Here is a 13,742-nt window from a genome sequence, read left to right on the forward strand (position 1 = left end):
AATTTTGCCGAGATCAATTTGTATTCAACCTTTTGGCTTCTTACTCATGTAATAGTGGCAATGCCATGCATTTCAAAATGGCTTAAATGGTTTTCGTCTTCTATTTTGCGCCATTGTTGTTTCATTCTGTGCTAAAATTCAAGTCATTTATTAGGTCTTCAGCCTATATTTTTTAAGTAAACTATACTGAGGCATGTGTATGATAAAAGATAACATAAATAATGCTCGAAGCTGCGATTTTTCCAAATCTTAAACAGCATTTCATTAAGCGATTACAGAAAAGAACTTTTCCTTAAAAGTGCGACTTGGGAGTTCTCTTTCCATGATTAAAGTTCCTCACGTATCTCGGCCATTATCGATACATAATTTCGTCCTAGCTTTCTACATTTTAATGTGCGTAGGCATTAAGCCACACATGCATGACTTCAAAGTGTTGCCCATGTAATGAGTTCGATACATGCCTAATGTTAAATTACTGAACTCACCCAGTCGTCGTGGTACCAGCTCTCAGATTTGTTTAATCATAAAGCACTCAGTGCACTCAACTATTTGTTTAGAGGCAGTGACTCAAATATTTTTTACCCATTTAGGAAAAAAGAAAAAGTGAGATGCTCTACAAACACTGAGGAAGCTTTATTAATACTTATCCATTCCTGCCATCTAGTGGTCAAAACAAACTCTGCAGCATGTTTGAGGCTTGGATGCAAAATGGAACAAGATAGCTTAACTTTGGATCAAAATAGGTTTATTTAATACACATTCCACTTTTTGAAAGTGTCCTGAAACCACATGGATGTTTTGTTATTACATGTCTTGTCAGTTTGTCCCTTCACTACTCCATATCCAAGTCTTCCATTTCCACAGTGCCTTCTTTCTTCACCCAAGTTAAAGGCGCGGGCACATAGGGGTCATACGTCCACCGAGGATACACTCTCTTGTACAAATTCATCAGCACAGTGTCTTGAGAGCGTAGCTGATTGTCAAACACGCATTTCATGTGACCGTGTGTTCCTGAAAAATAAGAAATTGCAGTGAGAATCCACAGCAAAAAAGGCACAGAGACACAGACACAGGGTTTTATTCTTAAATTTTCTCACCCAAGGCCTCCTTGATGTGACCTCTCCGACCCCATTTTGTTCGCAGCTCCACTGGCTTGAACCACATGATATCATCTGTAAAAGAAAGTCAAGAAAATATAAATGAAAAATTATGAATTATGTCTGCAGTTACAGTAATAATAGTATGAGAACGTCCTCTCACCCCTGTTAAAGAACATGTAACGAACAACAGCAGAGCGCCTGTTAATTTTGAATGGGTGTCCACTCAGAACAATCCTCTTTAGCACAACACGCTGAGGGTCACAACTGAGCAGAGTGCCTGTAGCCACAAGGTCCTGGATGCCTAGAAAGACACAGTAAGAAGAACACGTGCTCAAAGCCCAGTACAGAATTTGCTTAAGTGGATAATTAATCAAAACCACCAACAGGATGAATGGTCTAAAGTTTAACTTGGGGGCAGCCAGGCCACTAATTAAATTTACTTGTGTTGAAGTAAACAGGACTTTCCATCTCACCATCATTCCTTTGCTTAAAAAGCAGGACTCCTGCAGGGGGGAAGGTGATGGGGGCATACAGTGACACTACAGTGGGGGCATCTGGTCTGAGGAAGCGCTCCATCTTATGCTTGTCAGCTAAAAAAAAAAAAAAAAAAAGGTGGGAAAAAAAAAAAAAAATAATAATAATAATAATAATAATAATAATATATCCAACAGATATCTTGTTTCCAGAAGTAGCTTTTAAGATCATTATACTAATAAAGTAACTTGATTAACAGTTCTTGTTTTGTAAAGAACCGAAAGTCGACCTTACATGGTGGAAAGACATTTTTCAGTTTCTGACTTTTTCAGCTTAAGATCGAGACATCTTAATTAAAATGTCAATAATTTAAAAAGGTTAAGTTTATGTTTTTTACTGGATCATACCTTATTATATTTTTTTTCCAAAAGAACACCGCTTAGCATTATAACAACAAATATTACAGTAATAGCACTGCTGTAATGCAAATGCATAGAGGTGGTTCTGTATAAGGACACCGTCTCAACATCAGAAAGAAAAAAAAAATCAAGTGGTACAATGAACCCACCGAGTTCCAGGTGACCCATCATCACTAAATTCGTGGAATAATAGATCCTAGATTAGCACCAGGTGTGTTTCAATATTACAAGATTTACTTGTAATATGAACCAGATGTTAAAACACTGTGTTTAGTCTGCATCTTGGCTGGTTATGATATCTGATTTATTTATGTTTTTTACTGATTTTTGCCCTCAACTGCAGTAAGTTACAGGTTCTTCTCTCAGTGAAACAAGTGAAAATAAAGTGCTCTGCTTTTGGAAAGAGGCAAATATAAGTAAGTGACTCAAAACGAGCTGCTGTACATCCACCCTTATCTGACATATTTTACCTTGCCAAACAGAAGCAAGTAGAACAGATTTATATAACAAAGAAAATGTCAGGTTCTTGTATAATTTTCAAGTGTTTATAAACTCACCAGATAACAGGATATCCTTTTCTCTCATCTCAATAATTTTCGTCATAACTGGTCGGATCTTTTGCTCATACCGAGGCTGCTAGCTTGCGGCTAGCTCTAAACTCTGGATAGTTTTCGCTTTAACCACGTTACTTTGTTAGCTTATTTAAAATGCCCATGTTCAGCTCGGTGAGGGCGATTTAACTGTTTGATTTGGTTTGTTGTTACAAACATTATCGCGGTTTGTGACTTACTTTGGCAAGCTTTATCTCTTCTTGATAGCTAAAGCCAAGCGCTAAACGATATGTTAGTTAGACGGATCAGTCAGTTACCGGTCAGTCGAGAATGCAGGAAGTTGGACGTTACAAGCCCTTGGCTTGATACATCTCTGGCAATGCGTTTGATTTAAGTTTGTTTATGCAGGATCACTGCTGCCATTTGTTCTGATAAATGTACTGGATGAATTTAGTAGGTTTTCTACCTGATGTGTGCTGAGAGAAGATGGGAGAAGCTCGGAATCTCCGAAATCCACAGTGGAACACAAGCTCCTCTTTAGATTTGATCGGCTCTGTGTTGCTGGGGTGTCTCTGCACCAAAACATGCATGACTGACATCTATGCACAGAAGAAAAAAAAAAATGAGGTCAGCAAAATTTATTCTGTGTAGCTGGTGCAGCTTTGCTTACAAAAAGGAAACATTTTCAGATGTGAATACCTTCTGTTCGTGGGGCAAGAGAGACACGAGAACCAGAGGTTTGCCTGACTGGACACTCTCCATCACAGAAAAAGGCACATCAATGATGTGCAGGGTCACATACCAGCCATCCTGAAACCAGGAGGACAGCAGAGTGAGTGAAGCCAAAAATCATGGTTAAACATGAGAGCATTTACAGCTGAAGACAACTACTGTTGTCTACTTTACCATGGCTCCATCCTCCTCAGCTGCAGCCTCAGCCAATATGCGGCGGCGAGTGCGCTCAAAGCTCTGGAACTGGAATATACGCGAATAGTCGAGGGGCAAGTTTTCCATGGGGTCCCAGGGTGACGAGCGGAAACTTTTTAACCCCCTGTAGCGCTGGAACCTGCGATAACAGGACGGCAACCCAAACAAACAGGAAACAATAAATATTCCATCCCAAAAGGAAATGTAAAAAAAACAAAAAACATAAAAGAAACGCTACCGACCTGATTCTAGCTGGAGCGTCGAGGGGCGTGTCCACCTCATCGGGGAACATTTCATTGGCTCGAGCCTCACGGTAGCGTTTTAGGCCTTCTTCCTCAGCAGCTTCATCCATATGTTCATCATAGCGCTGGTCTGCGCCCGCTCGCTCTGTGGAGCACACCTCTTCCTCCTCCTCCTCCTCTTCTGAATCACAGCATGAACCGGGGTCCTGGGCAGAGAGGACACAGGACAAATTTAGTACAAGAGGTTTGAACAAAGAATGCAAGCTGCTCTCTGACCATAAACACAACAATCATTGTACTCATTTTTAGTGATCACTGAAGAAGCTTTGAAGTTTTGGCATTTACTAACAGCAAATGCAGTGAGAGATAACACTATTGGTTAATTCAAGGAAGGAAGGAAGGTCATGGGCCACAAGGGGAATAAGGCTAGCCTCACAGTAGTTTTAGCTGGGTTGGCCTTGACATTTTTGCCACCCAAACAAAATTTTATATGGAATTTTCTGTGCCAAGGCCAAATTAGATTTTATTTTATTACTATATTTTCAAATTACAAGACCACTGAAAACATTTTTAAATAACCTTTTACCAGCTATGAGTCTGGCTCCCTCTTTTTAAAACCCTGAGCTTCTAACCCAAACATACTGAGTTAAACAGGTGCCCTTGGCAGGGATGGGCGATATACTGAATATACTTCATGTATCAAAAGTTTTTCCACGTACGATGGTTAAAATAGGTCTATCAGAACCATTGAGTATAAACTGCCTTGGCAATATTAAGCTTTTAAGAGTTTTTTTGAGCGAATGCATCACTAATCCTCCCTCCAAAGCAGAAAGTTTTCTGCCTGGCACACTGCAATGAGCATGCGTGTTTATATTCTACCTGATAGGGAAAAATATGGTGACAGCCGGAGTTTCACACGAGGAAGGGAATGAGACTGTAACTGAAGACAAGTCAGACGAGCTAGTTCCAAAGAGAAACATTTACTGGCAGTGGTTTGGTTTTTAAAAGGAGCATGTCAAACAAAATGCCATAATTTGTAAAACATGGCATAAAACCATTGCCACAAAAGGTCGCAGCACCACAAATTTTTTCCACCACCTGAAAAATCATCCATTGCATAATGAAGAATGTTTTAAAGTCCGCATGTCAACATCTCCCCACACACCACAGAAAACTTTAAATAAACCAGCCATGAAGCAGATTACACTGGCGTCTTCGTTTGCAAAAAAAAAAAAAAAAAAAAAAAAAAAAAAAGGTCTGTGTTGACCACAGACGGTGACCGTATGAATGCCCAATCTTAGGCATGATATGATTGAAAATAACATTTGTTTTGGGAGGCTAGTTAAACATATCGTGATATATATCATATATCATGATACAGCCAAAAAAAATCGCCCAGCCTTACTCCTGGATAACGTTCTCTTGCTGTAATGTACAATATTGTTGTTGCACCCTACTATTACAAAACACTTACTTTGTTAGTTGCTGCCAGTATTAACAATAACCAGACACAAATGGCAGGAAAATAAATAACATCAAAACGATCCTAATTATAGAAAATATTTATGTAACATAACCAACAACTCTGGCACAATAAACAAACAGCACTGAGGGGCCTTGTATGTGTCAATGGGATAAGTAATTGCCCGAATTCAAACTATGGGAATCCCTGCTTTGCATACATTTGAATTCAGTGAGTTACGTAACGACACTCTCCAGTGCAAGACATCCACTCTTAAAACAATATCTAGAAACTGAGCATCCAAGGGCAACATATTTGCATAAGGAAATGAATCATCAAAGAAGACAAGCTTTGCTGTGCTCCCTTGGCTGGCAAATTACAGGAGAAGCCAGATGCAAGAGCGGAAAGCTCTCAGCATGCGGCTGATTCACAACCTTTCCAACATCCTTGCTGCAATAGTAATAATAATCATTATCATTTGAAGTACCCTTTCCACTATTGTTACCTTCGTCTAGATACGTATACCTGTGTGCTAACCTTGACATCAAATGCATGCTAATAACAATCACAGATCGTAATGAACCCGTTGCATAAAGAAAGTTTCCCCGACTTCTTTTCAAGCGGAGCGGGAAATAAATAAATGGCCAACCCCTCCCTTCGTCCAGACAGGAAGTTCTGTTCACAAGACAGGAAGACCGGAGGCTTCTCTTGGGATTCCTGCTCCAAACACTATTGTTGTGGTGAGCAGCCTGGCACTACACGCCAGAGTCAGACACTGAGAAAATAAACAGTGCCTCTCAGCAGTGAGGTGCACTGCCTGTGGGTCACGTATGCACCGCTTCAGCCCCGGACACGCCAACGCTTTATTGCTTCTTCACAAATTACCATCCTCATCATCCTCCACAGGACTGCACCGCCTGACCTCAGCTACACTGTTGCTATGACAACACGACCCCACGCAACAAAATAACCATAAAAGGTATGTTCTGGCTGAACTTCTGGTCAAACTACTAAATGAAAAATGAAAGAAAAATTCCAAATATAACAATATTTGTACAATCACTGACACACGAATCCCCCACATCATCCATACTATAATGAAAAACCTGTCGTAAGAAAGTCATCTGCCTTCCTGTAGTGAGTCTCTGGTGTTTTCCATGGAAAGCGTTGTTATCCAAGTACTTGGTATCTTACTGTACTTTGTTTTGCAGTAAAATGCTGTTAAAATTTTTATAAAATATGATGCTATGGCCTTAGGGCTTCTCTGAATTATTCAATTTTAGCATGCAAGCATGCTTGATTATTACCACAGTGGTAAATTATCCAGCTTTAATTTTTGGAGGTGCGCCCACAGGTAGGCAGGCTCATGTGGTTTTTTCCCAGTCTGAGCCTACTCAGGCCTCATGGCTTGAAACATTGCACTTCTTCAAGAATTGCTTGTCCACCCCAAGTTAGGAACCTGCCCCAATGAGAGCCGTTCAACTATCTTCAAATCTTGCTCACAAGTCAGGGAAGATTTGAGCATGGTTGAAAGATGATTAGTGCCGCATCTGCACTGAAACAGACTGCTGTTACGAAGAGAGCTAAGCAGGAAGGCAAAGCTGTAGTTACTGAAACAGTAAGTTCAGGGATACAGGCACGGGAAATTAGTTTCCTCCAAAGGGGGTCTCAGCCTTAAAGATAGGGTGAAAAGCAAAATCATTCACAGTCGTGCTGCTTCTCCCCTCCATTGAAAAGAGCTAGTTGACATGGTGAGGGCATGAGCCTAGGATATCTCCTGCATGCTTCCTAGGTGAGTTGAATGTCCAACCCAGGAAGAGACCAAGGTAGACAGACTACATCTTGGCTGGCTTGGGAACGCCTCGTTAACAAAGCAGTAGACCTCAAGATCTGGCTAGACAGACGAGCTGGCTAAACAAAGAGATGTCTAAGCATCTCTGCTTCGATTATATCCTGACCTGAGCTTTATTTAAAAAAAAGAAAAAAGAAAAAAAATGCTATTAATGTCCATTTAAATTAATTCCCATTTTTCAGTGTATCACATTTTGCAAGGCTAGGCTGTCGCATCATCATAAACTTTATACCTGTCTTTTTTGTGTAAAGTTTTAAAAAAGGAAAATTTAAACTGATACTTGCATTTTATTTATCTTCTGTTTCACTGTGTCATTAAAGACTTAAGTCAAAATTACTTTAAATGTGTACCTGAGAGTCAGTCTCCCCATCCTCTTTATCCATGGCTTCATCCATCATGTCATCATCATCATTGTCGTCATCATCACTACTTTCTTCATCTATGTCGCCATTCTCCTCCTCACCTTCATCAACAATCCACGTGGCCTGATAGTCTGATGTTCCTTTAGGGACCTTCATTACACGTTTTTTCTTCCTGGCCTCTAAAGAGAGAAACATCAAAAACCTTTGAGTCCTGTGTTTTTCTAACCGGATAAACTCTTGAATCAAGAAAAACACATTACTCATTTCTATTTAGTAGAAATGACTGAGTTATTTCAGCTATGTGTAACCATCCAAATTTTTACTGTGCATCAGTAACATTATAGCAAAGTCTTTGTTTAACTAGTTTGTTGTGTCGATTAAACTGTCACATCACAAACCATTTGTGCAAATTAAGTTTTATATATTTTCATCAGTAAGACAGTTTCACACTACTTGAAAGTATAAAGTGATATAGTTGTAACTTCAAATCAAGTGTAACTGATCTAACACAAGTGAAGCCTCAATCTTCTACTAAATCATCATCTTCATTTTCTGAGAGGATTATCTATAAATTCTCTTTCTTCACCTTCAGCTTCCAGCAGTTCTGATTCTGTTGGCCATGTCTGCTCTCCGTCCATGGGATCCACCTCAGCCTCTGCCTGCAGACTCTCCCTGTTGGATGGGTCCGCTTTCATGAGCACCCTCACGGGGGCCTCATTTTCACCTCCATCCTGTGAGAAATGCAAATGAGCAGGTAAATGTGACCCATATCAACTAAACTAGATGCACTAACACTCCAAAACAATTAAAGGTGTTAAAGTCTCACTTTGCATTTAAACCTACTGACCACCATTCATTATATTCACTTCGAATTAGTTTTAATGGTTAAAAGCAGCATGAGAAAATGCACATATTTTTAGCAGGGGTGCATTCCAATTCTTATGCAACGGTAATATTACATTGATAAAAACAGATGCTGACAGTTGTAATGGATTACCTAACTTAAACAGGTTTCCATGCTTCAAGTTTGGAGCTATACTTTGTATAGAGTGTGGAAAATACATGCCTGAGTCCACAAGTGAGAAACAAATATCCACTATACAACTTATCAAAGAAGTCCAAAGCTAGGTAAAATTCCAAAAATATTTTTTAAATTATGATGATGCAGTAGAGCAATAAATGAAGTCATTTATATCATTTGTTTAATAAAGTATACGCTATCAGGTCTGCGTGTACATTTGCCAAGTTAAAGTACTAAAAAAAAGCAGCAACACCTACCAGCATGTCAACATCTCCTCCTTTGCTAGGCTTCAGTGGTCTGGACACTGTTAAGTTCAGAGGAAGAGGGTCTACTGGGGCATCAATCTGGCTGAGCTGAAAATCTCCATGACCACTGATGTGTACCAGACTGTCAACCCGCAGAGGGCGGCCACGGACATACCCGGACACACAGAGTGTGCCCAGGCCAGTGAGTCCACTTGTACTATCAACAGGGTTGTTGGGTGTAAAAGTGACATGTTGAGCAAGGAGATGTGACCGTTTGGAGCGGAAACCCAACTTTCTCTGTCTTTGAGTCCCCAGGTGTCTGAGAAGTAGTGTGGCATCTTGTTCGGAGTCCAGAGGGAAGAGACGAGCATCAGGAAAACGGGCCTCTGTGATCTTTGACAAAGCTCTTCTGGACTCAACCCTCTTCTTCACAGGGAGCTCGGACACACCCTGACACACCAGTGCTATGTAGGTTGAATATGGGAGAGAGAAAAGGGCTCAGTAGAGGCACATCAGAAACGAAGTCAATTAAATTTAAAAAAAAGAAAGAAAGAAAGATTTATAATTACCATAGCTGGGGAGACCCTGAGCAAAGAGGCAAGAGAGACAATAGTCTCCATAGGTGTCCCAGCCTTCAGTAGAATCCAACACAAATACAAGGCTATCTGCAATCTTTGTCACATCCAGCAGGGAGTGCATGTCAGCTATAAAAAGAGATTACAGAAGTGTTAAAGACACACAAAAAGAGTATACATCCTTAAAATGTTTGTTTTAGGATGTCATTTAGTGAACACAACATCAATTTTACAACAAAATATAAATAGATTAAAAAAAAATCCATCCATCCACATCAATCCTTTTTCGCGGGGCGCTGGAACAGCTGTCAAATACACCCTGGACAGGTAGATGGCCAACGCAGGAAACACAGGGACAGACAACAACCATTCGCACTCACATTCACTCGCACATTCACACCTAGTGGCAATTTGAATTATCAATTAACTTCTTCTTCACAAGATGGTATTCTTTACAGTATGTCGGAGGGAACCCATGCAAACACGGGAGAACATGCAAACTCCACACACCAGGGCCTGATGTGGAATTACTTATTCTATGAAAAAAATCCTTCTAAAAAAATATCTGTTACATCAATTACATCAATACCAGGGATGTTTACTTATTCTATGAACAAAATTCTCAAATTGTAATGTCAATTACATCAATAGATGTCACAGAAACAACACTATTTGTGCACTTGATAACCTTTAACTACCTGGCTCACTTTTTTTTTTCCCCAAAGGAAATCTCTTTTCTAATGCTTACCTGTACTCTGGCTTAGAAAGGTGAACCTCTGTTTAAAGCGAGGCAGAATCAGCCCAAAACTGTCACTGACACCACTGATGCACCGGTCATGATGCACAATGCCCCCAGCACCTTCTCCACGAAGCAGCTTAGTGATGGCTCCAGAATCGGCTTGAGCATGTAGGGACACCACAACAACCAAATGAGGAGGACCATCCCTGCTGCCAAGACGTCGCTTTTCTGTCAGGACCTGGGAAGAAAGAAAGACACTCAATTAACTCCAGATTCGCTGCATTAAGAATTTAAGAACAGCGATCCATCGTGTGATATTTTAAATTACCAAGTCTTTCTTATTCTTGCGCAGCTGGTTGGCTTTGTGCCTTCTGTCCATCTTCTTTTGCTCCTTCCTCTGTTTTTTGGTAAGGACTGTCACCGACACTCTGCCTGTGAGACATTGTACCACAAGTTATTTATTAATTTATACAATGTGTATAGTATTATTTTAATATAGGCCTTACTACAACCCACAACCTTGCTGCTTAGAAAGAACTTCTATTCTAACACACACATATGGATCATGCTCCACTCTGCTGCACAATGTTAAAGCAGCTGAAGTCTAAGATGTCAGTAAATCTCAGCAGATACATGAACAGTGTGTGAACATCGGCCGTTTGATTTTTACAATATCTTTGCTGCTTTAAAACATATGCTGGCAAGGCAACCAATCAAAAACACCTGCAGAATGAAGTTCAAGTCAACACAACAGCGCAGCTGTTGCAGCAGACAAAGCTTCCCCGCCCCCAGAGGGTCATGCTGATATAAATAAAGTAAGCAAAAGACCGCACATTAGACAACTGAACTAAATTTTATATGCATGGTACTGATTTGTTTCATAGTCAATGAATTCAGTAGAAATGGCACTATGCTTTGTTAGAACATTTTCTTTTTTACAGCTATGTGTCAAACTTTATATAACAAGAGATAAAGCAGACTATAGACAAGAAACAGTCATTTTTGTTCCAAGAGTTTTCTGGTTTTCATTTGTATCCCACTTGTAGTTGAAACTGATATGCTGGTTTTACCAGGAGCCCCCAGAAAATTGCTGTTGTCCCCGCTGGCTAAAGTCTGCAGACAAGACTGTAGTGCTATACTCTGATAATCCAATAAAATGATTACTTACATTAAACAGTCCACTTAAATTCTTGTTTAGCTTTTAAAGCCAATTGCCATCTGTCAAATATGCGTTACTGCAGATGTAACTGATAAAACATATTACAATACAGACTGAAGATGAACTGTACAATAACTGACATTTACCATTTAGTATTAGTATAAATGTGTGCATCAGTGAATGAATATAATTATATACAGAAGACACTAATTATGAACAAATCCATACTCATAATAATCATAAATATCAATTAACTGAAATAATTTTCCATTATGTTGTTCTGTTCATGTTAAACTATTTTTACTAACCAACTCTGATACCACTGCAGTACATACAAGCATCAATGAACAACAATGAGACTAACATTCCTTTGTTGTTTTTAACTACTGCACTGCCTTATATGTGAATTTTTTTTTTTTTTTTTTTTCAGTCTGAGACTGGGGTTTATTTATACATGATATATTGATGAATGACACACTTTGAATATTCATCTCTCTTTACAACACTGCCCAAGTCTGACTGCATATATGATGTTGAATAACAGCACAAGCCGGCTGGATGATTATCCATCAGCCATAATACATAAGGTCTTTAAGCTTATCGTAGAAAAACATTTATTCTCACACATTAGTGGAGCGCCCTCTGTTGGAATCCAGTTTAACTACAGTGGAGACACTTTACAATCATTTAAATCAACATTCCTGACTATAACGCTGACTTTTATTGATCAGTGGGGGTTATTGTGTGTACTCTTTGGGGCACGATTGGGTCATCTGGCTGTATGTTAATCACGTGTGCTCAAATTATTTTTATTAAAGTGTCCACTTTACTTTGTATTTCAGAATAAATGTAAAGTGCCGACAAAATTAATTTTGTTTACAGATATAAGACTTTTGCCTGAATATATTTTTTAAGCTACAAGGTGTCAAAATGTGTGTGTGTGTGTACGGCTTTACGCTGAATGAAATTAAAGTAACATTAAATTATAGCATGAACTATCATTCCTGTACTGCTTGACATGTAGTATTACTATCTGACGATCATTCAAATCACGTATAAAACATCCACAAGTCGGAATATGAGCTTAAATTTAAATAGAACAAAACTGTTTTTAATGATAAACTTTCTCGGTGTTAACTGTTAAGTGCTCTGATTTTCCAGTAACTGGGTATCTGGAAGACCCCCGGACCACGTTTAAATGGCTGAAGCTCATTGGCAAACTCCAGTTAAACACCAAACGAGGCTCGCAAGCGAATACAGACTTTCACTAAATACCTTATAAAGAAAGGTCCTACGATATAAGATACTGTACTGAAAGGATTGAGCACTTAAAGCCAAACACGTGTACTTGCAGAAGCAACCGCTACATGCTAACAACACACATGTACACCCCAGGTTTAACGCTGTGCAGCTGGACGCGACTTGCCTTTGTTTTCTCTTTCAATTTCTCCTTTCGTCCGGTGCTTGCCATGTTTGTGTCCTTTATTTTTTTGTTTGTATATGCCGGGTCTGTGGCCCTGTTGTTTTTCCCCATCAGCAGCCATTTCTACCATGTGGGTAGGTCAGCTAACTTACTTCCGCACTTGCAGCAACGTCACGATAGGGACGTGTCTTCCGGAAAGCTTTTCTTCAAAATAAAAGCTTGGATAAGCAATATTTGAACTTGCTTTGACAGTGTTGATGAAGAGGTGTCAAAAGGAGCTGCTCTATGCCTCGGTGGATGGAAGAAAGCATATGACAGGGTTCCAAGAGGGGGAACTGCGGTACTGTATGAGGGAGTCAGAGTGACAGAGAAATATGTGAGGCTGATGCATGACATGTATAAGGCCAGCGCAATGACTGTCACGAGATCAGACTCAGCCAGTGGTGCAGTACCACACTTCACCACCGCAGAGCTACAAATGAGTGCAGCGTGGGATTACATCAGGCTCTGAGCACCTTCTTGTTTGCAGTGGTGATGGACAGGTTGATAAATGAGGTCAGGCAGGTGTTTCTGTGGGCTGCAGTGTTTACAGATGATGTTGTGATCTCTTGTGAGAGTAGTGAGGAGGAGAAAGACAGCCTAAGAGGTGGAGGTATGCTCTGAAGAGAAGTGGAATGAAAGGTAGAAGCAAGACAGAGTACATGTGGAATGAGGAATGAGGGGGAGACGGGTGTAACAGTGAAAGTGCAAGAAATAGATGTCATGAAGGTGAATAAGTTTAAATATCTGGGATCAACCACCAAAAGCAACAGATGGTCCACAGAGAGTGGTGAAAAAGTGAGTGCAGGCAATGTCAGGGGTGATTTGTGACAGAAGGATAGCAGCAAGAGAGGGAAGGTTTACAAGATGGTATTGAGATCTGCTATGATGTATGGTCTGGAGAGAGTGGCACTAACAAAAAGACAGGAGGCCAAGCTGGAAGTGGCCGAGCTGGAGATATTAAGATTTTTAACAAGAGTGAGCAGGATGGAGTGGCAAGGATTAGAAATGAGCATATGAATCTTTCCTTTTTAAGAAAGCTGGGCTGGATCATGTCCCTTAGCTATTGTGCTATAGCCTCAGGCTTGTGGGGGATTTCCTATGATACAATGAGCATTCCTTCTCTATTTCCTTCTTGTCGCACCCAATACA

At 40.0% G+C, this 13,742-nt stretch overlaps 1 protein-coding gene across 1 annotated transcript; it reads right to left on the minus strand.

The window, feature by feature from the left end:
• Positions 1–614: 614 nt before the first annotated feature.
• tsr1 (TSR1 ribosome maturation factor) lies at positions 615–12,737 on the minus strand. The gene is made up of 15 exons (XM_039598301.1): positions 12,555–12,737; positions 10,298–10,401; positions 9,979–10,207; positions 9,225–9,359; positions 8,668–9,119; positions 7,976–8,120; positions 7,378–7,568; positions 3,714–3,919; positions 3,451–3,610; positions 3,244–3,354; positions 3,011–3,143; positions 1,574–1,690; positions 1,261–1,401; positions 1,098–1,172; positions 615–1,011 (listed from the first exon to the last, which is right to left on the minus strand). Exons 1-15 carry the CDS (start codon positions 12,679–12,681, stop codon positions 833–835), a joined length of 2,505 nt encoding a protein of 834 aa, XP_039454235.1. The 5' UTR covers positions 12,682–12,737; the 3' UTR covers positions 615–832.
• Positions 12,738–13,742: the final 1,005 nt, after the last annotated feature.

Source organism: Oreochromis aureus, linkage group 14 (genome assembly GCF_013358895.1).
Source record: "Oreochromis aureus strain Israel breed Guangdong linkage group 14, ZZ_aureus, whole genome shotgun sequence".
In the NCBI taxonomy this organism is placed as follows: Eukaryota; Metazoa; Chordata; class Actinopteri; order Cichliformes; family Cichlidae; genus Oreochromis; species Oreochromis aureus.